Source organism: Zootoca vivipara, chromosome 6 (assembly GCF_963506605.1).
Source record: "Zootoca vivipara chromosome 6, rZooViv1.1, whole genome shotgun sequence".
Taxonomy (NCBI): Eukaryota; Metazoa; Chordata; class Lepidosauria; order Squamata; family Lacertidae; genus Zootoca; species Zootoca vivipara.
In genome coordinates, this window is record NC_083281.1 from 6,523,032 (window position 1) to 6,549,708 (window position 26,677).

General features: G+C 45.6%; 1 protein-coding gene across 3 annotated transcripts; it reads right to left on the reverse strand.

Moving 5' to 3' along the window:
- Positions 1 to 997: 997 nt before the first annotated feature.
- LOC118087378 (acidic leucine-rich nuclear phosphoprotein 32 family member B) lies at positions 998 to 24,348 on the reverse strand. 3 transcript variants are annotated; one of them, XM_035119963.2, is made up of 7 exons: positions 24,175 to 24,348; positions 10,524 to 10,673; positions 9,261 to 9,383; positions 7,311 to 7,506; positions 5,608 to 5,720; positions 4,151 to 4,187; positions 998 to 3,067 (listed from the first exon to the last, which is right to left on the reverse strand). In XM_035119963.2, exons 1-7 carry the CDS (start codon positions 24,226 to 24,228, stop codon positions 2,973 to 2,975), a joined length of 768 nt encoding a protein of 255 aa, XP_034975854.1. In that variant the 5' UTR covers positions 24,229 to 24,348; the 3' UTR covers positions 998 to 2,972. The 3 variants fall into 3 exon arrangements, with proteins under 3 accessions (XP_034975854.1, XP_034975853.1, XP_034975855.1); XM_035119962.2 differs by having other exon boundaries at positions 5,608 to 5,723; positions 24,175 to 24,346; XM_035119964.2 differs by lacking the exon at positions 24,175 to 24,348 and adding an exon at positions 12,030 to 13,410 and having other exon boundaries at positions 5,608 to 5,723.
- Positions 24,349 to 26,677: the final 2,329 nt, after the last annotated feature.

Below are 26,677 nucleotides of genomic sequence, written 5' to 3' on the forward strand. Positions count from 1 at the left end.
TTTTCTCCTGTGTTATTTACTACAAAGGTACGTCCTAATTATGCAATCTCAACACTTAATTTTCCTTATTCTACTTGCTAATTCAGTGCGATTCAGATCACAGATACGATGTCAGAGCACTGAACCACTGGTATATCACAACTGGGGTCTTTTATTTACTGATTTTGCAACTGTTCCAAGATCAAATCTCTTTTGGCAAGAGAAGAAATGGGCACTGAACCTCTGGCCTCCAGCTGTTTTGGACTACAACTCCCATCTCCCCTAGCTAGCATGACCAGTGGTCAGGGATGATGGGAATTGTAGTCCAAAAACAGACTCGAGTTGACAAAACCCTGGTCCCAAGGGTTAGTGATTCTTTTCAGGTGGAAAATTATTTCCAGGTGACCAGAAGTCAATTTTACTACAGTGGTACCTTGGTTTTCAAACGCCTTGGTACTCAAACAACTTGGAACCCAAACCACTGCAAACCCGGAAGTGTACCAGTTTGCAAACTTCTTTCGAAAGCAGAATGTGCTCAGCTGAGTGTTATGCTTCCATTTTGAGTGCCACACTGAGGTCTGTCTGTTTTTGCAATTTATTTTGCGTTTTTGTTTTGTTTTCGGGACTGTGTGGAACCCAGTTCAGCTACTGATTGATGGATTGTGTGACTGCAGTACATTGTTTATTGCTTTCATTTTATGGATCAATGGTCTCGCTAGATAGTAAAATTCATAATAATAATAATAATAATAATAATATTACTTTCTATGAGAGAGCGTGCCATGGTTTTGGAATGCTTTGGTTTTGGAACGGACTTCCGGAACAGATTACCGTTAAGTTTGAGAACCAAGGTACCACTGTATTCCTTTCAAACTCTTGCCTGTCTGGTTGCCCGCCAAGCCGCCATTTCAAATATAAGCAATGTTTTTGTTTTGTGAAATGAAATGCTCTGCCCCCCCCCCCCCGGAGGGACACACAAGACGCCAAAGAAAGGATGCAGATCTCAATGTTGCAACAGTTGATTTTTAAAAACTGAAGTCTTTTATTAAAAGTCTTATTCAAATTTCTTTTAACAAAAGGGGAGATATATAAAAAAAGGACCGGAAAACCCCTGAAAGAACAAACAAAAACAAACAAACAAAAAAAACCGCACGCGCAAAAAAAGGGGGGGATTTTTATTTATGGGTTTAGCTTTTGACCACATTGAAAGGCCTGCTTTTGAACTAGGGCTAATATCTTAAAACTCAGAAAAACCATGTTCTGTCGTGAAGTGGGGGGAGGCTATCCCAGGGAATATGGAAAACAACCCTTAATTTATTTGTGGTGGTGGGTTTTTTTGTGGGGGGGGGGGCAAAAAGAAGATGGTGTCACCTGGCCTGGGACAAGACGCCGAGCCCCAAAACCTCTAGCAACCCAGCTATTCCCCACCCCCACAGCAAAGATCCGGGATTTGGTAGGGAAGAACCTATCTCCCCCCCACCTTGTAGGATTTTTATTGCCAACCTCATTCCTAGGCCCCAATGCCTTGCCCAGATGTGCAGCCGTCATCACCTCTCCAACCCCGAAGACGGGACCCTGAGACTGCCCCCCCACCTTGTTGCAACTAGCTGCAATTCCCTCCAAGAGGAGAGACAAAAAAAAAAAAGTTTATGGACTGAAGCTGGGCTGGACAATGAAATATTGCCGTCTGCGGACACAGGCAGAAACTATTTCAAATTTAAGGGAAGGCTTTTGTTATTGTGTACACACCAACCCCATTGCCCCCAAACGAAACACTATATATGTATATATATATATATGATTTGGCAGCTAATTTCGGTTCGCTCTTTATTCATCCTTGTCCTCTCCGTTCCATTGTTATGTTTTTGTGCAGCCCTTGCAAAGTTAGAAGTCTCATGTGGAATTTCCAAAACCGGGGAGGGAAGGGGGGGGGGGAAATAAATAAACACAGGAGTCGGGAAGAAGACGACTCCTGTTTTTCTTCTAAACCATTCGCTTTGTTAAGGATAAAGCAAGTTAAAGGAGCAGGGGCTGGGATTCAAGCCCCCACTGGGAAAAAAAAAGGTGAGCTCTGAAATAATACGGTAGCCCTCCATCGGGGCGTAGGAACCCCCTCAAATTAAATTGGAAATCTGAGGAGCTAACCAGGAATTCTCCCCACGGGTCAACACAACTGGAGAAAGAATATCAGAACAGTGGGGGGGGGGGGTTAATAGGGGCACACCATATCCAAAAAAAGCCCCCTCAGCAGAAAAAGCGTTGGCCCGAAGACCGCAGATCAGCTAGCTGCAATTTATGGGTTTAAAAAAAGAGCCTTTTTAAAATCCAGTTGGAAAAATTGAATAGCATCTCGAGTGGCCTGAGAATCTGCCACGACAGCTGAAGAATTCGTCGCCATCAATGCACCCTGATTCCTGTGCCCTGGGATGCCTGGCTTCCGGTCCAAAACGGCTCCTGCCGGGGTGTGTGTGTGTGTGTCCCCCTCACCCAGCCCTGCCCCCTAGTGGCAGAGCGGAGAACTTGTGGTTTTCGGGGGGAAGGGGGGGCAAGTGGTGTGGAAGAGGGGCAAAAAACAAGCTTGTCTGACGCACCATCCGATTTGCGAAGCCTTTGGTCACAAAATACCCCAAAACAGGAGGGAGTTGAAGGGGCTGGGGTATTTGAGGGGGGGGGGGGGCGGAGGGAGAAAAACTGTGCACATTTTCTGGGGTTGCGGGATGGGGAGAAAGCCACCCAACAAAGTCTCCTGAAACACCTAAACTGTATTCTACATTTTAAAAAAATATACTGTGGATGTCGCAGCGATACAAAGGGGTGGGCGGGCCCGGAAGCAACTGTGGGGGGCTGGGGAGTGGGTGGGGGGGCACAGGGACGGGAGAGGAAGGGGGGAGAATAAATTTGTCATCACAGTCTCACTTGAGGAACAGCAGGGGCCAGGAAAGTCACAGTCCGTAAAAAAAACGGATCGTCTGGCTACGAGGAAGGGGAGCTGCTCAGTCGTCTTCCTCATCATCATCGTCGTCTTCATCGGGGTCATCTTCCCCCTCGTCCTCAATCTCTCGTTTCCGCTTTTCGCCCTGAGGGAGATCTGGGGTGGGGGAGAGAAAATATATATTTTTAAACACGAACAGCAATGCCCACCCATGGCAAAATTATTTCTTTGTTCTATATTTGTAAGAACGAGGCCGGGGGCTAAACTTCGGAACTCCCTGCCTATTGAAATCAAGCAGGCACCTGCTGAAAATGTTCTAGGCAAGCCTTTTAGGAAGCCGGAGTAATTTTAATCTCAAAGTGTTTTAACTTTTCCAAAAGCCACCCAAGTGACCCTCCGTGCATTTTCACGGGCGCACTCCACACGCCAACCTTGTAAGGCAGGCCGATGCTATTTGTGATACAGACAGGAGGCTGGGAGATGGGAGGTTTCTTCAGAGCTACAGGACTATTCAAACAGAGGACCTGGGATTTAAAAGCCCATGCCTAACCAGCCCTCAGATTACCTTTTTTCAAAATATGATTTTTATTAACTTTTCTGTTTTACCATTTAGATTGCTATTTTAAGGTTGTTTAAATGAATGATGGCTTCGCTTCTTCTCTTTCCATGGTTCATTCTGCAAATCATGGATCCCCTGCATATTTTACAAAAACTATACCATTCGGTATTCCATCATTGCATCCATCAAAACTTATTTACACTGTTGAATTTATATTAGGGCTGCCAGCGTTTTCAAGTGTACACAATTCCCCCTCCTCTGTTTATTCAATAAACATTTCCTTCTCTTAATGTATGTTCTTCTTCTTCTCTTATTCTATATGGTAGGTCTGCAAGCTGTATGTATTCCATAAGTTTAAGTTGCCATTCTTCTTTGGTTTGGGGCCTCGCTAGTTTTCCATTTTTGGGCTAACGAAACACGGGCTGCAGCAAATCCACACCGTGATCAACTCCCGCCTGGAAACCAATGTCCCCACTGCGGAAGGACATGTGGATCCAGAATTGGCCTCCAGTGTCACGGACCCATTGTTAAAATTGTGTTTATGGAAGACAATCTTACTAGGCTACGAGTGATCGCCAAAGAAGAACTAGCCCTTGGATTAAACTATCCTTTGGGAGCAAGAGGCTTGCAACCTCTCCACCATCCCTCAGAGACCAGAGTGCTGATTTTAGCAGGCTCACCTTCGTCGTCATCTTCATCCTCGCCTTCCTCTTCCTCCTGAAGAAGAGAGGGGAGCAGAAACCTTTTAAGATGCCCAACTTGCACAAATTTAACCTGTTATTATTAATTCAATTCATAAACCTCCCACATCCGAAAGATCCCAGGGCAGCGTGCAACATTAAAAGCACATTACGGAACATCAATAATTAAAAAATAAATAAAATGAAGAAGCATACTGGCAGGCAGGCGGGCAAAAGAATAATGGTTAATAACAGCCCCTCTGCACCACACTTTCACAGGCCACAGTTAATTTAATGCAGGCATGTCCAAAGTTTGTTTCGGGGGCCTAATCTGGCCTGCCGGACGATTTAATCCGCCCCCCGATTTAATCTGGTTCTCTCTGAAAAAAGTATGGGCACCCCTGATTTAAGGGGCAAAGAGGAATGGCTTTTTGTCTGGTGCCTAAAGACATGAAACGATGGCGTCAGGAGTGTCTCTCTGGGGAGAGCATTCCACTCTGGGGGGGAGCCTCTTAGCAGCTTAAAGAAAGAAATGAATTCAAAGCGGGTGCCCAGGAAATCTGTTTCCACCCCCCTATCCCACCCACCAGAGACCCCATGAGAATTTTAATCTCAGGGGAGCCACGTCGCAGTCCCTTCCAACTCTAAAAGCCTACGATCACAGCTTTGTGCAACGTCCCAAAAATATAGCCCCAGTGCAAGTTTAGAGTTGCCTGTATCTTTTTCCAGGTCATGTGGCCAGCATGACTAAGCTGCTTCTGGTGAAACCAGAGCAGCGCACAGAAACGCTGTTTACCTTCCCACCGGAGCGGTACCTATTTATCTACTTGCACTTTGATGTGCTTTCGAACTGCTAGGTTGGCTGGAGCAGGGACCGAGCAACGGGAGCTCACCCTGCTGCGGGGATTCGAACTGCCGAACTTCTAATCGGCAAGCCGTAGGCTCTGTGGTTTAGAGTTTAGACCACAGCGCCACCCGAGCTAGAGGACCCCTATTTGAAACCAGCTCTTTAACCACAATGAGGACCAGCATCTTGCGTGCCCCTTTAGAATATGGTAAAAGCATGCATTCTAAGGTTTGATCTCTGTGTTAAGCAGGTTCTCCTGGGTACCAGTACAGAGGAAAAGAATATGGCCTGACTTTGTGCAAGGCAGTTTCCCCTCGCCTGAAAGATCAGCTACCTGCAAAACAAATCTTTTCCCCTCTCTCTCTCGCTCTGGGGGGAGGGATGCTGTTACTGAACACAACACCCTTTTTGTTCTAACCCAGGCATCCCCAAACTGCGGCCCTCCAGATGTTTTGGCCTACAACTCCCATGATCCCTAGCTAACAGGACCAGTAGTCGGGGAAGATGGGAATTGTAGTCCAAAACATCTGGAGGGCCAAAGTTTGGGGGTGCCTGTTCTAACCGCTCGGGAAAACGCATGAACAGCAGGTGAAGTTAAAAGCAAACTTACTTCATCGTCAACCCCATCCTCCTCCTCTTCCCCATCCAAATCTTCTTCATCCTCCTCGTCGTCGACTGCATCCTCGTCCAGTTCTTCTTCGTCTTCTTCATCTTCTTCTTCGCCTTCTGGGAAGGGGGGGGGGGGAAAGAGAGAGAAGCAGAAGAAATCGAATATATTCCATGAAAGATCCAAAAAGGAGGTTTGGGGGAAGAGGACGGATTCATCCCACCACTGCATGTACAAGACAACAACAACAACCACCCCGGTTTGCGTGAAGTTTTTCTCCCAGGGTAAATAGGTTCAGAAGTTCCCAAAAGACGATTCAGCCATTGATTAAGCAGCTGGGATTCTCCACGCACAAAAACAGGCGGAAGAAGTTGCTCCCACTGAGTAAAAGCAATGGGGAAACGCAGAAATGGCAAAGTTAACAGCTAGAAACAAGAGAACCGAAGGACGATGGTTTCGTGGAAGAACGGAAGCATTTAATGACTAATGTTTTAATGTATTTTTAATACTTTGTTGGAAGCCACCCAGAGTGGCTGGGAAAACCCAGTCAGATGGGCGGGGGAAACATAATAATATTATTTATTATTATTATTATTATTAATTATATTATATAGGTAGAATCGGCTCAGACAAAAGTGCATGCTGGGAAATAGAACCCAGAACCTAACAGTTCCTTCTCCAAGGGTGGGGGCCAATGTAGGAAGATACATGGGGGAGGGGCCAACACTCCCCAGGGACAACAGAGGGAAGGGTATCCTACCGAAACACAGGAATGAGCCGGGGTGGAGGGAGGAGGGGCAGGATATGTCCTGGATCGGGACATGGGGGGGGGATTCACAGGAAAGAACCACAGCAATGCGTGGCCGGGTCAGCTAGTATACCATATTTTTCCATCTATAAGATGCCCCAATGTGTAAAATGCCCCCTATTTTGGGGCACTCAGATTTAAGAAAATGGGGGAGATGCATCCGTGTATAAGATGCCCCCTAATTTTTGACATTATTTTAAAGGAAAAAACCCTAGCCTTATACACGAAAAAATACGGTAGTTGGTTGTGGGAGCAATGGACTCAAAAAGGTTGAAAACCTTCGCCTTAAGAAAATACTATAGCGTGATGAAGTCGTGAGCAGGATTTGAACTAGGAGCAACGGAAGGAATTAAGATATTATTGTACTGTTATGGCAAAGCTAACAGGGGGACGACAAGAACTTTGAAAAAGAATAGGAATTTTAAAAAATGGGGCGGGTGCCACTACCGAGAAGGCCCTCTGCCTGGTTCCCTGTAACCTCACTTCTCACAGGGAGGGAACCACCAGAAGGCCCTCAGAGCTGGACCTCAGTGTCTGGGCAGAACGATGGGGTGGAGAGACTCCTTCAGGTAAAATTGTATTGGTAAAAACAAATAAAAATACTTTAAAAAATTACTGTTATGTTATATGGCAGGCACCCCCAAAGTCGTCCCTCCAGATGTTTTGGGACTACAATGACCATCATCCCTGACCACTGGTCCTGTTAGCTAGGGATGATGGGAGTTGCAGTCTCAAAACATTGGGGGGGGGCGAGTTTGGGGATACCTGGTATAAGGGACGGAGGTTAGGGCGCAGCAAAGGGGGAAGGAAGGAAAAACCCACGATGCATTGGAGCGTACGGCGCGCGTTCGATATCCGAAAACTCAAAAGCCCTTCCCCGCGTCAGAGTGCATCTCACCTTCCCCGTTCTCGTCGTACTCGTCTTCCAGCCCATCCACTTCTGGGTCGGAGTCGGGTGCCTCTTTATCATTCGTGTCAAAGCCGTCGAGGTAAGTGAGTTGCGGAAGGAGGGTAAAGATGCTATCGCGGTAACTGATGAGCGTCGTCACTTCGCAGTTGAAGAGGTCCAAACTTCGTAGGTGAGACAGCTTTTTCTGTGGAGATTCTGGAGGTGAACCAGGTGCACTGGGAGGGGGGGGGATAATCGTGTGACACCCTCCCCGGTCCCTGTCCCAGCAAATCAGAGCCAGGAGCTACAGTCAGCACAGAATGCTGCAGCAAAATTGCTGGCCCCTTCGCTGACCGGCCACGGATTTGTTACTGAGACAAATTTAAAATGTGTGCATAAACCGCATTTTGCAAACCACCACCTTCAGATGAGCGGCGGTATGTAAAATTAATTAAAAAATGAATTTTTGAAGCAAGGAAAAAAAACACGCTGGAAATGTCAAGAAATAGAAGGTGCCTTTTATCATATGCGGCAGATGTATAAGGTGGTAAAAAGCTTTCTGGGAGATTATATATAATGAATTGGGGGGGAAGTTTAAAATAACTTATGTTTTAAAAAACAGAAGCTTTTTTTTATTAGGAATTATAGGTGCCGATGTTCCAAAATACAAAAAAAAAGGCTTCTTATGTATGGAACAACAGCTGCCCGGATGTTCCTAGCCCAGAGATGGAAAGAGTTTGAAGATGGCATTTTAAACATTTAAAATGGGACTCCAGGGAGGGGGTGTTTAGGGAGGTAACAGAAATCACTGGGTTAAAGCTGCCCTAAATTCCATTATTATCAATTTACGATGGGGTGGAAAGTTCGCAGGCTAGGAAGGACTTGTTCGCATATTTATTGACAGCTGCACGAATTATTATAGCTAGGAAGTGGAAGGGGCAAGCAGAATATAAAATGGAAGAAAGGTATAAAGAGGTGTGGGATACAGCTATTAATGATAAATTAACATGTGCCATTGGATCGACCCAGGTGGCGCTGTGGCTAAACCACAGAGCCATGGGCTTGCTGATCAGAAGGTCGGCGGTTCGAATCCCTGTTGACGGGGTGAGCTCCCGTTGCTTGGTCCCAGCTCCTGCCAACCTAGCAGTTCGAAAGCACGTCAAAATGCAAGTAGATAAATAGGAACCGCTCTGGTGGGAAGGTAAACGGCGTTTCCATGTGCTGCTCTGGTTTGCCAGAAGCGGCTTTGTCATGCTGGCCACATGACCTGGAAGCTATACGCCGGCTTCCTCGGCCAATAATGCGAGATGAGCGCGCAACCCCAGAGTTGGTCATGACTGGACCTAATGGTCAGGGGTCCCTTTACCTTTTTACCTAACATGTGCCATTAAGGTAAGATGGGGAATATGCAGGAGAAATGGTTCTGAGGAAATATGGAAGGTATTTGTAGATTTTGTACTGTTAAAACGGAAAGGGGCCAAACCATCGCGAGGGGTGTTGAAATTTGGGGAGGTTGGATAGTTACAATGGAATGGTCTCGGTGGTGGGGTGCACATTTTTATTCTTATTTGTGATTATTACTTTGTCAAAATAAAATACAATAAATGGTTTTATTTTTTTAAAAAAAAACTTGTTTTTGTCTAGGCAAGGCCACCCAAACGTCTAATTCTGGCACATTATGCCCATTGATTTCAACGCGTCTACTCCGAGTAGGACCCAGTTGGCTACAACCCCAAGACCCTGACCACCACGCTGCCAATTCAAGGTTTTGAGGCCTCGCATTCCCAACAAACCGCAACCGTGCAGTTCTTTGTAAACCATGAGGACTATGTACTTGACTTGCGGTTACAAAGCAAAGCAGCAGCAGCAGCAGAATTCTGGCAGGAGAGGGAATAAAAGCACCTCAGAATTTGAGGATGAAAGAAGGGGAGCAGCCCTAGGACGAAAAGAGGGACTCACCAGCGGCTCCAAAGTGTTTATATCCTTGATTTTGTTTCCACTAAGATTCAAGTGCGTCAAGTTTGGAGTTTTCTCAGCCAGGACTTCCAAGCCGCCGGAAATCCTATTGTCGCTCAGCTCCAGCTACGGAGGGGGGAAAACAGAAAAGCCTCAGACGCCGCACAGCGAGGAGTTCCACAGTTTAATGATGGGCTCTGCGAACAAAGTTCCTTTCTTTTTTTCTCGGTCTCAAACCCTTCCTTGGGTGTCTGCGAGTTTTAGGGAGAAAAACTCTTTTTTTCTCCCCAAGCCATGTTGCCTCTTACCTCTCTGTTCTTTAAACCAAGTTCTGCCCTCCAAACTTGGGTCTCCAGCTGTTTTTGGACTACAAATCCTATCATCCCTGTGGTCAGGGATGATGGGAATTGTAGTCCCAAAACAGCTGGAGACCCAAGTTTGGGAAAAACCCTGCAAGCCCCCCAAAGTGCATCCTTTTCTTCATAGAAGAAAAGTAGATTTGATTTAAATCACAATTTAAATCACTAGTCAGTAAGACTTGATTTAAATATTTTTCTTTTTACAGAAAGACTCAGAGTCAGTTATTACACTTGTATCAAAAATTGCTGATTCGGTTATACATAGACAGATAATTATGAAATCGTGAGGTGTAGTAAGTTAACTGTTTATATTTGGACAAATTTTCTGCTGTACTTTACTGGAAGGAGAAAAACAATCATTTCCTTAATAACAATTTATTCAACTAAAACTGTAACATTACAGCACATGTTTCCATGTTTGCTAACGGATGTGGTTAAACAATTTATTTATTTTTTAAAAAAACTTCGAGTTTTAGCACACATGAAAAAACTCAAATCCTTATTTCCTGATGAATAGCCTTTGGGCTATAATGTAACTTAAACAGAAAGTCTTTAGAAAATTTTTTTCCTCCAAAAGCAGTTTATTTTAAAAATTCATTTTAAATTTTTAAATTACCAAAAATATTTTTATTTTAAAAACCATTGATTTATTATCCACCCTGGAAGAGCCACTCCACCCCCCCCCCATTGGTGGCTGTTTTCTGAACCCCTTCCTGTCTCACAATGAGACCAGCCTGCCTTACAGGGCTGGCGTTGAAATCTCCGCAGGCTGAAGTGCTTCCCCAAAAAACCCCAAACCACCCTTGCACCCTTTCACCTGCCCCAAACCTTGACCTTATATAGGAAAGGTGCCAGTTCCTGGAAGGAGCCCTTTAGCTTTAGAACAACGCTGCCGCGTCCTGCTTACCTTGCGCAGTTTGTTGAGTTTTGGGAGGTTGGAGACGGACAGGAGATTCACATTGATCATGCTGAGGAATTCGAGGTTTTCAAAGTCCGAGGAGAGCCCTCCGATCTTGCCGTCGTCGGAGCGGCAGTTGTCCAGAACCAACTCCTTTACCTGGGGAAGGGTTTCGGAAGAAGGAATTGTAAAATGAGAAAAGGAATTCTGGGAAATGACATACAGCGGTACCTTGGTTCTCAAACACCTTGGTGCCCAAACAACTTGGAACCCAAACACTGCAAACCTGGAAGTTAAGTGTTTCTTGTGAACTTTTTTCGGAAGCCGAACGTGCTCCGTTTTGAGTGTTACGCTTCCAATTTGAGTGCCACTCTTCCGCTTTGAGTGTTACGCTGAGGTCTGTCTGTTTCTGCTATTTATTTTGTGTTTTTATTTAAGTTCATTAAAATACAACACCATACAAAACAAACATTTATATATATCTTAAACCTTTAAAAAAATTAACTTCCCAATCACAACACATCGCTTATCTTTCAATTTCTTTTTTAACTTGCGTTACTTTCATTTGCCAATGTATCTCTAATTTACAATTCTTAATTTTCCTCTTTTAAACTTCTGTTTTCCTCATGACAGCCTAATTTAAACAGATCAACTCAGTTTTCATATCTATTTTCTTAAAATACTCTTCCACAAACCCCCATTCCAATTTGGATTTTTGTTTAGATATATTTCTAATTGCTGCCGTCATTCTCTCCAAATTCATAAATTCAATTAATTTTATTTGCCAATCTTGAATTGTGGGCAGTTCCTTCTTCCTCCATTTCTGGGCAATCAGCAATCTTGCTGCTGCACACGCATACAAAAATATATATTTTTCTATTATCTGGCATGTTGTCTGGTATTATGCTCAATAAAAAATATTCCAGTTTTTTTTTTTTACCAAAGGTGACCCTCAACATCTTGTGTTGTTTTTGCGACTGTGTGGAACCCAGTTCAGCTACTGATTGTGTGACTGCAGTACATTGTTTATTGCTTTCATTTTATGGATCAATGGTCTCGTTAGATCAGGGGTCAGCAACCTTTTTCAGCCATGGGCCGGACTATTATTTTTTTGGTGGGGCGATGAACAAATTCCTGTGCCCCACAAATAACTCACAAATGCATTTTAAATGAAAGGACACATTCTACTCATGTAAAAACACCAGGCAGGCCCCACAAATAACCCAGAGATGCATTTTAAATAAAAGGACACATTCTACTCATGTAAAAACACGCTGATTCCCAGACTGTCCGCAAGCTGGACTGAGAAGGCGATTGGGCCGCATCCGGCCCAGGGGCCTTAGGTTGCCTACCCCTGCGTTAGATAGCAAAATTCATGTTAAATTGCTGTTTTAGGCGTTTCTAAAAGTCTGGCACGGATTAATCCGTTCTGCATTACTTTCCATGGGAAAGCACGCCTTGGTTTTGGAACACTTTGGTTTTTGAACGGACTAAGGTACCACTGTACAGTCGTACCTTGGAAGTAAAACAGTCGGTTCACCTTCCAAAACATTCGGCTGCCAAAACGCAGCCAACCGGAAGCCCCGTCAGTTGTTCATCGGTTGAAAATGTCCAGTTGAAAACCGGGTCAGTTCTGGTTTTCGATCATTCGGGAGCCAGAACGTTCGACTCCCAAGGTGTTCAGGAGCCGACGTACGACTGTGTAATGATATAGATATGCAGACTTTGGATATAACAGAGGACTGTTCCTTGAATGAACTTATAATATGCAGTTGACAAAAAAGGTTTTTTTAAAAAGAACCCACAGAAGGGAGGGTGGAAGTCGTAAGAGCCGGAAGAATCTTGGTTTTAATTTTAACAATTGTAAGAACTTTATGTGAATGAATTTGTAAAACCAAATAAAACAAGGAAAAGAAAGGAAGGCAGCCTCTCCAATTTTTTTTTTACAGAAAGACTCATTCTTGTTGGTATAATCTTAATATTTACAACCAGATGAAGGTTCTCGCTTCAATTTTTCTGCTCTACTTCATTGGAAGGAGAAAAACAATCATTTCCTTAATAACAATTTATTTAACTAAAACAGTAACATTAAAGCATATATGTATCCATGTTTGTCAACTGATGTGGTTAAACTTTTTCTTTTTCTTTTAAACCAACCTCAAGACTTTCAAGTTTTAGCACACATGAAAAACTTAAAACAAATCCTTATTTCCTGATGAATAGCCTATGGAGTATAATGTAACTTTTTTATTTCAGTAATGCATCTTACTGTTTGTTCTTTTTCTTTTAATTTTTACAAATGCTTTCTTTTGGAAATTCCACAGTAATAAAAGAAATACAGTAGTTACAATAATACAAAAATAAACATGGCTATTACATTTCATTAATTACATTCCATTTATAATTGACCCGCCTAACGACAAATAATTACAACAAATAAAGGCTTGAGATATCTTGCTTTGCATGTCATGCATCTATCTCATATATTGGTTTCACCTTTTAAGTTGCATTACTGAAATAAATGCACTTTTCGACGATATTCTAATTTACCGAGTTTCACCTGTATATCTAGCCTTTGGAAAGGCAAGATTTGCTTTGCCTCTGGTTTTTCTTACATGTAATTACGAGGGCTCCCATTTAATTACGAGGGTAAACGGGAGGGCCTACCTTGCAGGGCCGTCATTAGAGTCGCAGATAAAACACGCGCTAAAAAAAAGCATCGGCAAATGAAACAGGCCTTTGTGCTAAGGATCAAGAGCTGGGGGATCCTGTACCAAACCTGTGCCCCCACCCTAAAAGAGAGACACTCGGTAGCCCCAACCCATCAATCTCCAGAAAAAAGTTTTCCATTGGTTCAGAAATATATTTTCAGCCAAGCTCACAGAGCCACCTGGTGGCCGCGAGCCGCAAAAGGACTCCAGCAATGAAGTTATTTATGGAACCAACAGCCATTTCCCAATGCAAGAAATAAAGAGGTTTTTTGTTTTTTCAAAAAAAGCACACGTCACTTCTAAGCGCCCCCCCCCCGGTTTTTAAGCTGATTATCAAACATAGCAGAGGGAGTTTTTCTGCCGATGCACAGGCCTTATAATAGTTTTAATTGGAGTTTGAATAAATGCACAATTAACTGTGCTCAAGTGTTATAAACTCAAGATATGTAGGCCAAATGTCACCTCAAACCTCGGCTGCGGGTCTCCACAACAAAATGTATCTTTCTCAATGAAATTTATTATTATTATTCATTTCATTTCTATGCTGTTTTATATTTTAAAGCTGGGGGGGAATGTGAAAGTGCATTGCAGCACATGAAAACATCTAATGCAGGGGTCAGCAAACTTTTTCAGCAAGGGGCTGGGTCCACTGTCACTCAGACCTTATGGGGGGGGCTGTACTATATTTTGAAGAAAGAAAAGGGGGTGGATAACAAATTCCTACGCCCCACAAATAACCCAGAGATGCATTTTAAAGAAAAGCACACATTCTACTCATGGAAGAACACCAGACAGGCGCCACAAATAACCCAGAGATGCATTTCAAATAAAAGGGCACATTCCACTCATGTAAAAACACGCTGATTCCCGGAGTGTCTGCAGGCTGGATTTAGAAGGCAATCGGGCCGGATCCGGCCCCCAGGCCTTAGTTTGCCTAGCCATGATCTAATATAACGAAATAAATAAAGAAAACTCAAGCTCCCAGGAAAATATTTCACATCCTTCTCTAAGGGACATTTTTTACTTCGCCCATATTGATCGAGAGACTTAATTTATATAAAAAAAACTTAAGCAATAACAGGCAAGACGTAGCTAATAATGTTCTAACAATTCATAGAGCTGCTCCATAGCAGAAGGACTCTAGCAAGCCAGTGGGGTGTTGGGGTTAAAATGTCGGACTAGGGCCTGGAAAGTTCTGACATTCCTTAGTGGGTCATGCAAACTGCAATTCTGAATGCTGGCCCCAAAAAGTTTGGGTACCACCGCTCTATAGAGGATGCCACATTGACTTTAGTGCTGATGAATTAATTAGATGGACCAATTTAAGGCAGCTTTCTCTGTCCTTACTGAAACCTGCTCTTACTGGCGCCTCGCCGCGCCGCTTTCCAACAGAAAGGCAACAAACAGCTCGCTGGGAAAACACTCAACCCCCTGGCATCTCTTTGCAGGTCGGCAAAGACAAGACCAGGCTACGCAGACAGATTCGGCACAGCCCGATTTTGGTGGTGGTGGTGGGGGAACGACACAGCTTCCTCTGCAGCAGCCCCACAGCCTGGTTGAGTCAGCTGTACGGCACCACGGCTGAGTGACCTAATGCTGCCCGGCAGCAATGCCGCCGAACCGGCTGCGTCAGCAGACGGCGCAAAAAGCAGCCGCATTCTTCAACCAAGCTGTTTTTCCGCCTCCTCCTTCAAACCCAGTGGAAGGTGCAGCCGCCCGGATACAGCGATCCCAACGACGAGATTGGGGAAGGGGAGGACTTGGGTTAAGGAAGCTGGCACCCTATTATGGCAATGGTTCTTCGTTGGACCGGTCATGGCCGGATGCCTGATTATCGTCTTCCAAAGCAACTACTCTATCCCGAACTTAAAAATGGGAAGCGTAATGCTGGTGGGTCAACAAGAGGTTCAAAGACTCTCTCAGGGCAAATTAAAAGTAGTATAAACAACAATTGGGAAACACTGGCCTGCGAGCGCTCCAGTTGGAGAACAGCCTTTGCCAAAGGTGTCATGGGCTTTGAAGACACTCGAACTCAGGACGAAAGGGAGAAATGTGCTAAGAGGAAGGCACGCTTGGCAAATCCACAACATGATCAACTCCTGCTCGGAAACCTACGTCCCCACTGTGGAAGGACGTGTGGATCCAGAACTGGCCTCCAGAGTCACTTACGGACGCATTGTTAAGACCGTGTTTCTGGAAGACAATCTTACTCAGCTATGAGTGATCGCCAAAGAGAGAAGATGGCAGTCTAGCAGAAGCTTCGCAAGCCACAAGTCTGAGCACCGCCCCCCAAAAAAAGTGGGCCTGGAGTAATTTGACAGCATTTGTGTGCCCTTTTACAGCTCCCCGCCCTGCAAGCGGCTCCTGGCTTCCAAATGGAGAAGTCCCTGCTCTCTAAAAATCTAAAAGAGACATGGCACAAGAGGAAAGAATAACAGGAAGGGGGAAGAGAAAAGCAAGCACAAGCAAGCTTTTGTCTTGGTTCTAGCTATTGTAGCAAAGATAGCATGAAGGCAACATGCTCGAAAATTCATCCAGGGAAAATAACATCCTTGTAAGCTTTCGATCAGGACGCAGATGTTTTCCAAGAAGGGGGTGCCAAGAACCACCACCCCCCGCTTTCAAGCCCACCCCTCCCCTGCCATTTATACAAACATAAAACCAAAATCAGAATCCCCTCATTAAAAGAACAGGAGGCGTTAATTCATCCTTCTGTCACAAAAATCGCTTGCATTTGGGGATGCGGGTGGCGCTGTGGGTTAAACCACTGAGCCTAGGGCTTGCCGTTCAGAAGGTCGGCGGTTCGAATCCCCGCGACGGGGTGAGCTCCCGTTGCTGTGTCCCTGCCCCTGTCAACCTAGCAGTGTGAAAGCATGTCAAAGTGCAAGTAGATAAATAGGTACCGCTCCCGTGGGAAGGTGAACGAAGTTTCCGTGTGCTGCTCTGGTTCGCCGGAAGTGGCTTTGTCATGCTAACCACATGACCTGGAAGCTGGCCAATAATGCGAGATGAGCGCCGCAACCCCAGAGTTGGCCATGACTGGACCTAATGGTCAGGGGTCCCTTTACCTTTACCTAACCTCTCTCTCAACCTGCCTCACAACTCCCACACCATCACCAAATTGCGCCGACACTCCAGAGACTTTTCCTGTGCTAAATGTCCAGATTCTGCAACAAGAGGGGGGCAGCAGCGACCGGGGAGGTGGGTGTACGGGCAGAAGGAGTTTTGAGCCAGAGGCTTAAGGCTGCCTCATTCTCCCATTTGTGAATGACGAGGCAACCAGGAAGCTGCAAGGAGCCCCCTGTATGCTTTTTTGTTTTTTGCCAGACAGCTAGAACTCCTATCAGAAACACCATTTTGAGCTCCAGGAAGCCTTTGCCAACGCCCCCCCCACTAGAGTTGATAAAAATCAATGTTGTTGTTTTTTTAAATGAGGATTTGTTTTAAGTTTTTCATGTGTGCCAAAACTCAGTCTAAGGTGTTAAAAAAAAAGTTTAACCACATCAGTTAACAAACATGGATAGATATGCTATGTTGTTATTGTTTTTTAGTTAAATAAATAGTTCAAATTGTTATTATGGAAATGATTATTTTTCTCCTTCCAATCAAGTACAGCAGAAACTTATTAAACCTCACAATCATTTCATAATTATCTGCCCATGCATTTCTAACAGTATAACCAAATGATTTAAATCAAGTCTTACTGACTAGTGATTTAAATCGATTTCATCTAAATCAAACCCACCCTGCTGCGAACTGCTCAATCGTATAATGTTCCTTTTCGCTGCTTTGCCACACTAGGGACTAGTGCCCTGGGAAGGCGGCCTGGAGCGCAGGACGAACTGTAAAAAGCCGAGTGGTTTTGATTTTAAATCAAATCAATTTAAAGCACTAGACAGTAAGACTTGATTTAAATCACTTTCTTACAGAAGGGCTAATTCGCGCTGGTATAATCTTATTATTTACAACCATATTAAGGTTTCATTTTTGGAATAATAATTTTTCAGTCCTTTTTTAAAACAGTTATATCAAAAATTACCAATTTGGTTATATAGTACTATTACGAATACATAGGCAGACAATTATGAAATCACTGTGGGGTTTAGTAAGTTAACTGTTTGTTATTTGGACAACTTTTCTGCTCTACTACATTGGAAGGAGAAAAACAATAATTTCCTTAATAACAATTTAAACTATTTATTTAACTAAAACAGTAACATTATAGCATATGTATCCACGTTTGTTAACTGGTGTGGTTAAACAATTTGAAGAAACAACAATTTAAGACTTGAGTTTTCGCACACATGAAAAACATAAAACAAATCCTCATTTCCTGATGAATAGCCTTTGGAGTATAATGTAACTTAAACTTGCTGGTATAACTTTAATATGCAAGTAGATGAAGATTTTTAGAATAACAACTTTTCATATTAGTTTTTTTATCCCCAGTTTAATAGGTTAATCATTCATATTTGGACAACTTTACTGTTGTACTTAGGAAGGAGAAAAATAATCATTACCTTAATAATAACAATTTAAATAGATTTATTCAACTGAAACAATAACATTACAGCATATGTTATTTGCTTAAACAAACATCCATGTTTGTTAACTAATTTGGCTAAACAAAAACAAAATATATATATTTTAAGAAACTTAGACTGTCAGCCCAGCCTACACATGAAAAACTTAAATACTGTCCACTCCAAACAATCAGAAAAATATTGTTTCTATTCTATTCACTGAACACCTTGAAACTTAGCACTGAACGGGTTGCTTCTGTATTCATAGGTTTGTAGAACAATAGGATTAAGGTCTTTTTCTCAACTCTGTTCATGTTATAACATTTTTGCTGTGAAGAAGAGGCATGTGATCTCTGTTGAGTCAAATTCAGTTTTGAGAACTGCAAAAGTAAACCAAGCACCTGTGATAATATCTTGTAGGCAGAGAAACTGCCCAATAATCTTACAAAAACCTCTGGAAGAGCATGACATTGTGAATGGATTAATGGAATTTATTTACCCCCAAAATTAAACATATACAACCTTATACTACAAAATTAAAAAACTAATCTTTATTTCATGATGGAATAACCTTTGGATGGTAATATGTTTTCCTCAAAAAGCATTTTATTAAAAAAAAACCAATTTAAATCAAAAAAATCGATTTAAATCAAAAAAATCCGATTTAAATCAAAAAAATCCGATTTTTTTGATTTTTTTAAAAAAATCATTGATTTTTATCCACCCTGTTTTTCCTCCAAAAGCATTTTATGTTTAAAATACAATTTAAATAACAAAAGAATCCAATTTTTCGAATGTAATTTTTTAAGTCCTTGATTTTTATCCATCCTGGTATAAAGCGAAGTCTCAAGCGTTCGGGGGAGACAGCTTCACTATGGTCTGGAAGAGGGTTTTCCAAACTTGTCCCCCCCCCCCAACTCGCACCATCCCTAGCTAGTAGGACCAGTGGAAATTCTTTTGCTTTTTGCTCCGTTTCCATTCCTGCTTTGCTCTGGACTTTTTGCACTGTTTCCCCCCTATTTATTTAGCTACGTATTCAATTTATAGAGCTGCCCCACAGCAGGACGACTCAAGGAAGGCAGGGTGGGATAGTGGTTAGTGTCAGACTGGGACGCCAGGGTTCAAATCCCCACTCCGCCAGGAAGCTCACTGGGTGATCTTGGAGGCAGTCGCAACCACTTGATCTACCTCACAGGATCGTTGTAGGGATTAACTGGGGGCGGGAAATGAACCATGGATTCCTTGGAGAGAAGGGTGGGAGATACAGTCAAACTTCGGTTTGCGACCGCTTCAGTTTCCAACCACCGCGGACCCAGAAGTGTCTACATTCGGGTTCCACGGCGCTCGGGTGTGCAGAAGCGTTCTGCGCAGCTCATGCATGCGCAGAAGTGCTCTATCGGGAGCGACTGGCTCCCCGGGAACCAATTGTGGTTGTAAACAGAGGTATGACTGTAAATCCAAGAAATAAGCTCTTCTGCTGCCCAGCTTAAGGAAGCTGGAGGGACCTGCCAGGTGGAGATATGCCAGTCGCCAACCTGGCAGCCAGAGATCTCCGCGTGGTTGCAATCGGACCCACGCCAGTCGCAAAATGCACCTGGCTAATTTCTAACACTGCTGGTCAGCCCAGCTCTATAGCACAGAGACTGATGGGGGGGGGTTGTACTCCAAAACCGCCAAGGCCGTTCCGGAAGCCCTACTTGTGGCAGACCCCTGTCAAGGGCAGCAGGAAAATGTCGGCTCTTTAAAGCTCATTCCCCTCTTGTCCCACCCAATGGAAGAGCTCTCAGTAACTTTACCTTCCCGCCGGAGTGATACCTATTTATCTACTTGCATTTCGACGTGCTTTCAAACTGCTAGGTTGGCCGGAGCGGGGACCAGCTCACCCCGTCGCGGGGATTTGAACCGCCGACCTTCTGATCGGCAAGCCCTAGGGCTCTGTGGTTTAACCCACCAATTCAAACTGGCCCCGATTTGCAGTGTCACCTTTTGAAAAATAGTCCCTAAGGCACTTACAAGGCAGAGGGAAATGGAATGACGCCAAGCCCAGTCAACACTGGTTTCCATCTTGACGCAGCCACAAAGGTTATGAGCGAGCCCTATCCTTATCCCCATTTCACAGATGGAACAGGCAAAGTCATTGCTAACCCACCTTACAGGGGGAGAATTAAGGGAAAGCATTTTCGCACACCTGAAATGTTCTAGGTCGGAGTGTCCCAATCTTGGGTCTACAGCTGTTTTTGGACTACAACTCCCACCATCCCTAGCTAGCAGGACCAGCGGCCAGGGATGATGGGAGTTGTAGTCCAAAACAGCAGGAGACCCAAGTTTGGGAAACTCTGTCCGAGGTATATTAACTCCCCACCATGAAATGGCACAAAGGCTTTCAGAGACGCACAAAACAGTCAGATAGGATGGCCTTCTAGGGTTTCTTCCTCCATGAGAACTAGGAACCTGGGAAGGTTCGAGAATGCGCAGGAACCTAACTTAGGCTGTTGCAACGATTCAATGGTAAGAATCTGAAATCCTTGGAATAAGAGTGGGATTTTAAAAAATAAAAACAATTTAAGACGGAAGTGATGATTCCACAGGCTAAGTGTTCCCTGAGAAGATACCCTTTTTAGGGTTCAGTTTTAGTTACATTGCCAACATATTCATAATCACACCTTTTCCCAAAATGAACTGATGACTCTCCCTCTCCCCATTGTATCCTCAAAACAACCTCGCAAAGTAGATTTAGACCGAGAGGCAATGCCTGGCCCAACGTCACCCAGCTGAGTGGGGATTTGAACTCTAGACCCCTGGGTTAGTGATGACCTTGAAAACCTAAACGGCGTCGGCTCAGTAGACCTGAAGGAGCGTCTCCACCTACATCGTTCAGCCCTGGATACTGAGGTCCAGCTCCGAGGGGCCTTCTGGCGGTTCCCTCCCTGTGAGAAGTGAGGTTACAGGGAACCAGGCAGAGGGCCTTCTTGGTGGTGGCGCCCGCCCTATGGAATGCCCTCCCATCAGATGTCAAGGAGATAAGTAACTACAGTATTGCAGCTTGAGAAGTCAGTCCTGTATTGGGAAATTTTTTATGTCTTACTGAGCTTTAATTTGTTGGAAGTTGCCTAGAGTGGCTGGGGCAACCCAGTCAGATGGGCGGCATATAAATACTATATTATTATTATTATCATTATTATTACCACCACCTATAACATTTGAAGCCAACACAATGGGTTGTTAGTCCTACTTAGAGCAGACCCACTGAAATTTTAGTTGGATACAACCCACTGGAATTTCCTCTCATCGCCTATTTTACTGCAAGCTCCTTGGGGACAGAGACTCATCATCTACTGAAGAGAAGGATCTGAAATGTTTTCCTTGAAGCTTGAATATTTTTTTATTCCAGATCATGAGACTGGACATTTTAATGCAAGGGGTCAGCAACCTTTTTCAACCGTGGGCTGGTCCACCATCCCTCAGACCATGTGGGGGGGCCGGACTATATTTTGAAAAAAATAATAATAATGAATGAATTCCTATGCCCCACCAATAACCCCGAGATGCATTTTAAATAAAAGGACACATTCTACTCATGTAAAAACACGCTGATTGCTGGACCGTCCATGGGCCAATTTGAGAAGGCGATTGGGCCACATCCGACCCACGGGCCTTAGGTTGCCTACCCGTTTTAATGTGTTGTAAACTGCTTTGAGATCCCTCCCACTTTAAAATATAAAATCAGAAGAGAAACCGAAATAAATAATGATGGTAATAATAAAGTTCACTGCAAAACGGAAAACAAAAAACAGGCACCTAGTCATTCCATTGTGGCAACCCTAACCTAGGGAGGTCCAAGTTGCAAGTTTGGCAATTAGCTTATATATGGGAGTTTCTAACACCAAACCGGGAGGCTCCCCCCCCCCCAATCACCCTGTCTCAACAAACGGGGTCAAGCTATACATAGGTTCTCAGTGGCAGAGAGCAACTGCTTGGAGTGCAGAAGGTCCCCAGTACACCTGCTAGGCATGCAGAAGGCACCCCGGCTGGAGAGCTGCTACCACCCAATGCAGACAATGACCCGACTCAAGTTTTATGTAGTTAAGCGTGGCTCTTTTTTTCATTTTTAAGGGAGGGTGTTTTCTATGTGCAACACGCTGAAATTGTTTTTAAACACAGGTACAATGATCCTTGAAACCGCCCCCTCCAAAAAGGACCCCCGAGAGGTGCCAGTTTAGTCCCTTTCCCTAGCCTTCCCCCCACAGAACTACAATTCCCAGAGTTCCTTGCTGGGGGAGCCATGATACTGCCCAAGCCATCAGGCACTCATAGCTCCTCCCAAGAGAGGCGGGAGGGGGGCAGGGCAGGCTTAACCCCCACAATGGCAGCCACACACAAACCCAGGGGGGCCGGAAATCAAGCGAAGCAACAGCAAAGGACCAAGTGTCCACACCTGGCAAGCCCCCCTTACACAAAATGCACCCCCAAAATGTCCTCGGTAATACGGGTCAGCTTGGCCCCCGGTTGCAACCCCTCCAAAAGCGTTGCTCAAAATGGACCAGAAAACCGTAAAGACACATAGAGAGGGAGGGGGGGAGATTGTGTGTGTTTTGCAATACTTCTAACAGCAGTTTCAGTACAGTATTCCCACCCCGTCCAAGTCTGGGTCAAGGGCTCTTTCTCCAAGCTCCTGGGTGCAGCCAGAAATCCTATTGGTTCTCGTTTTTTTCGCGTGTGTCTCACCGCCCTCTCCCCCCACCCCGCAACCCGCCTTTCATTCAGCCCAAGCCACGCTCCCCCCTGCTGCTAGACCATCTTGGATGACCCTTTAAGCCCCCAAACCATAAAAGGCCCCCTTGCTTGCTCCGCCATGGCCCCTCCATCCGCCTGCCTGACCCAGTCCCCATCCCTCCCCCCCCCTCCACCAAAAAGCTACACGTGGACGCGGCTCGGCATGCATCCACTCCGCCCCCCCCGCAACATCCCCTTCCTTTCCCTTTCTGCTTCTCTTCCCAAAACCTAGGGGGGGGGAAACTCTTTTGAGATTTTAATCTTACCGCCCCCCCTTTTTTTTTACAAAGCAGCGCCTTCTTTGGAGAGCCGCGCAGCCACCCAGCGCCCCCCCGCCCTCCTTTCCTCTGCGCTCTCAAAAGCTTCACTGTGGTTTTCTCCTCCCACTCCCCGAGGTGATAAAACGGGGGGGGGGGGTTTAAGGCGGAGGGAATTAAGCGGGTGGGAGACAAACTCTTCCCTCACTGATCGCCCTCCTCCCAGCACCAATAGCTATATATAATCGTCTCTCTCTCTCTCTCTCTCTCTCTTTTTAAAGTAAACGCGTTTCCACGTGCGCAGCTGGCGGGAGGGGGGTAGCGAATAATTGTGCTTTTGGGAAGGCGCAAGGAAGCGGTTTACGGGGGGGAGTGCCTATGGGTAGGGAGTGAACTGCCGCCATCCTCCCTCTTCTCCCCCCCCCCCAAGATTGCATTAAAAAAAACCCACCATGTGCGTTTTAGTTACGCATCATTTATAGACCGGGTAAAGCGAGCCCGGACAAACGATGCCGGGGGTCACAGTTCACAACTCTGACCCAGGTTCCCGGGATGGAGGGGGGGGCGGTCCAAGGCCTACAAGGCATTTCCTTCTCCCTTTGGGGTGGGAGTGGGGGGGGTATTCCGCTCCACCTTTCCGGAAACATTCAAATGCGTGCTCCAACATTCCTGGAGTGGGAATATTTTTTAAGCTCCCCCCCCCCGTGGCCACATAACTCTACCCCACACACCGAGCTCTCTCTTTCTCTCCCCTTGTCCCCGAAAAGAAACAAGCAATTGCTCCCCCCCCATTAAAAAACCCCTCAACTAGGCGTAGGAAGTAGTCAAGTAGGCCTTGGTTCAACCCCCCAAAGCAAACATTAAGAATGTAGGGGAAACCAGATCACTATCCCCCCATACACACTTAGAAAATTTACAAAACACATGGGCCAAAGGGCCGGGACAGGACCCCCCCCCCAAAAAAAACGGATCCCAATTTGATTATTTTATTTTAAAACCCGCCTGTTCCAAGAACCCCCTAAAACTTATCTTGTGCGTAAAAACACACTTTTGGAGAGGCGAAATGCAAAGCGGCGCATGTGTTGCTGTTGGGGTTTTTTTTTTGGGGGGGTGTTCTTAAAAGGGGTTGCAAAAAATAGGTCGAGGCTCCCCCCCTTTTTCTCTGAAAGAGACAGGAATGTAAAGGATCTGGGAGGAAAGGAAGAAGACGAAGAGAAATGAGAAGAGGTGGGGAAAAGGGCACTCCAAAAACTGCAGGGCGCGAGGATAGGTTTCCGTGCGCCCAGGAGCGCAGCGCGCGTCTCCAACATGTCGGCCGCGCACACGTGTGCGCGAAGCGGGCCGGAGGCTGGGGAAGGCAGCCAGGCCTGGGCCGGGGGAAGGAGGCAAGGCTCACCTCGGCCGGCTTCTTGTTCCGCAGCTCCAGGTTAAGCCGTTTCTTCATCTCCATGGCGGCCGGGCGACGTCTCCGCGCGGCGGGGCGAGTCTCGGGCGAAGAGCAGCAGCAGGCGGCCGCGCGGACGGGAGCAGCGAGCTGCGGGCTCCTCCCCGCCGCCGCTTATATAGCAGCCAGGCACCCCAGGCAACAAAAGGGAGGCGGGAGAGTGGGGGGAGCTTTGCAAATACAGCGGCTGGGGAGCCGACGGAGCCGGGAGAAGCGCCCCCTGGCGCCGGAGAATCGCCGCTGCCACGCGCCCGCCTCAGAGGAACCCGCCGGGCAGCGCCCTCTGCTGGCCGCGCGGCGCCTTCGTTCGAAGGCGCGTATTCCTTTAAACGGGAGAATGAATGAACCCAATGGATTGGATTGGCCCACACTGGTCATGCGAATTCTGCTAATACCGGTAATAATGAATGATCAGTGCTTTTTTAAAAGGTGGGGGGACTCACCACGAAGTTCATTCATTCATTCATTCAGGGCGCAGTTGCAGCGCTGTGCCCACACTCCAACACCCCAACTGTGGCGAAATGTAAGATTGGATGAATAAATTCAAGCAGACAATGATCTGGATTAGAAGTGGCCACAAACTTTATTGATTACAGACATAGGTGGAGTTTTGGCTCAGGAATTGGGTGTATATATCTGTCCCAGCCCTCCCCGACCAAAAAAATCAATTATTTAATTTAAACAAGGGTAGGGTAACTCATTCCCCCAGGGTTTCTACTCGAAACCCCTTCTAATAATAATAATTTTAAAATCCTGTCACTGCTATAAAGAATATTATTATTAGTAATAGTAGTACCCTGCCCATCAGACTGGGGCAACACAGCCACTCTGGGTAGCTTCCAACACATATAAAAACATAATAAAACATTAAACTTTTTTTTATTAAAAAAATCTCTCTACAGGGCTGCCTTAAGATGTCTTTTAAAGGTTGTATAGTTACTCATCTCCTTGGTGGGAGGGTGTTCCACAGGGAGGGCACCACCACTCAGAAGGCCCTCTGCCTGGTTCCCTGTAACTTTACTGGACAATGGGGAGACACTCCTTCAGGTATACTGGGCTGAGGCCGTTTAGGGCAGGGGTCAGAAAACTTTTTCAGCAGGGGGCTGGTCCACTGTCCCTCAGACCTTGTGGGGGGGCAGACTATATTTTGAAGTGGGGAAAAGAATGAATTCCTATGCCCCACAAATAACCCAGAGATGCATTTTAAATAAAAGGACACATTCTACTCATGTAAAAACATGCTGATTCCTGGACCGTCCGCGGGCAGGATATAGAAGGTGATTGGGCTGCATCCGGCCCCCGGGCCTTAGTTTGGGGACCCCTGGTTTAGGGCTTCAAAGGTCAGCAGCAACATTTTGAATCGTGCCCGGAAATGTACTGGGAGCCAATGTAGGTCTTTCAGGACCGGTGTTATATGATCTTGGCTGCTGCTCCGAGTCACCAGTCTAGCTGCCGCATTCTGGAATAGTTGTCGTTTCCCGGTCACCTTCAAAGGCAGCCCCACGTAGAGCGCATTGCAGTAGTCCAAGCGGGAGATAACTAGAGCATCCACCATTCTGGCGAGACAGTCTGAGTGCAGGGAGGGTCTCAGCCTGCATACCAGATGGAGCTGGTAGACAGCTGCCCTGGACTCAGAATTGACCTGCACCTCCATGGACAGCTGTGAGTCCAAAATGCCTCCCAGGCTGCACACCTGGTCCTTCAGGGGCACAGTGACCCCATTCAGGACCAGTGAGTCCTCCACCCCAAACAGTACTTCTGTCTTGTCAAGATTCGGAATAAACTAAGGTTCTAGACCTCATGGTTCTGAATAAAGGACTGGTTTAAATAGCTCAGTTGGTTAAAGTGTAGTGCTGATGACCCCAAGGTTGCAGGTTTGATCCCCATATGGGACAGCTGAATAATCCTGCATTGCAGGGGGTTGGACTAGATGATCCTCAGGGCTCCCTTCCAACTCTCCGATTCTATGATTCTAAGGAGTCAATCAAGTCTGACCGTTGGTCCATTGAGAGCTCAGTACTGTCTACACTCACTGGAAGTAGCTACCCAGGGTTACAGACTAGCGCAGGATTGAACCCCGGGGGCCTTTTGCTGGCAGAATCCTTGGGCAAAGTTGGGCTCTATTCTCGATCAACTTTATGTAAGCCCAACACACCTGCTCAAACAGGCAAAAAGAATTTGTTTATACAGTAAATTATGATCTCTGTGTGTGTGTGTTTCTGTTGAACGTGCATTTGTGATCTGGGCCTTTGCTGCACAAATTAGTCTGGATGAATATTAGCAAAATTCAGCCTGAGTCTGGGGGACCTTGCATGATGGCCCAGGGCATGGAGGAGAGGAGGGGGCTTTCCGCTTTTCACCTCAGGTGAGAGGTGCTTGTGGAATCAATGGCTCCACCCTGCCCTCTTTCAAGACATTGTCTCTATTCAGTCTTTGTGCCCCAACTGATGAAGTG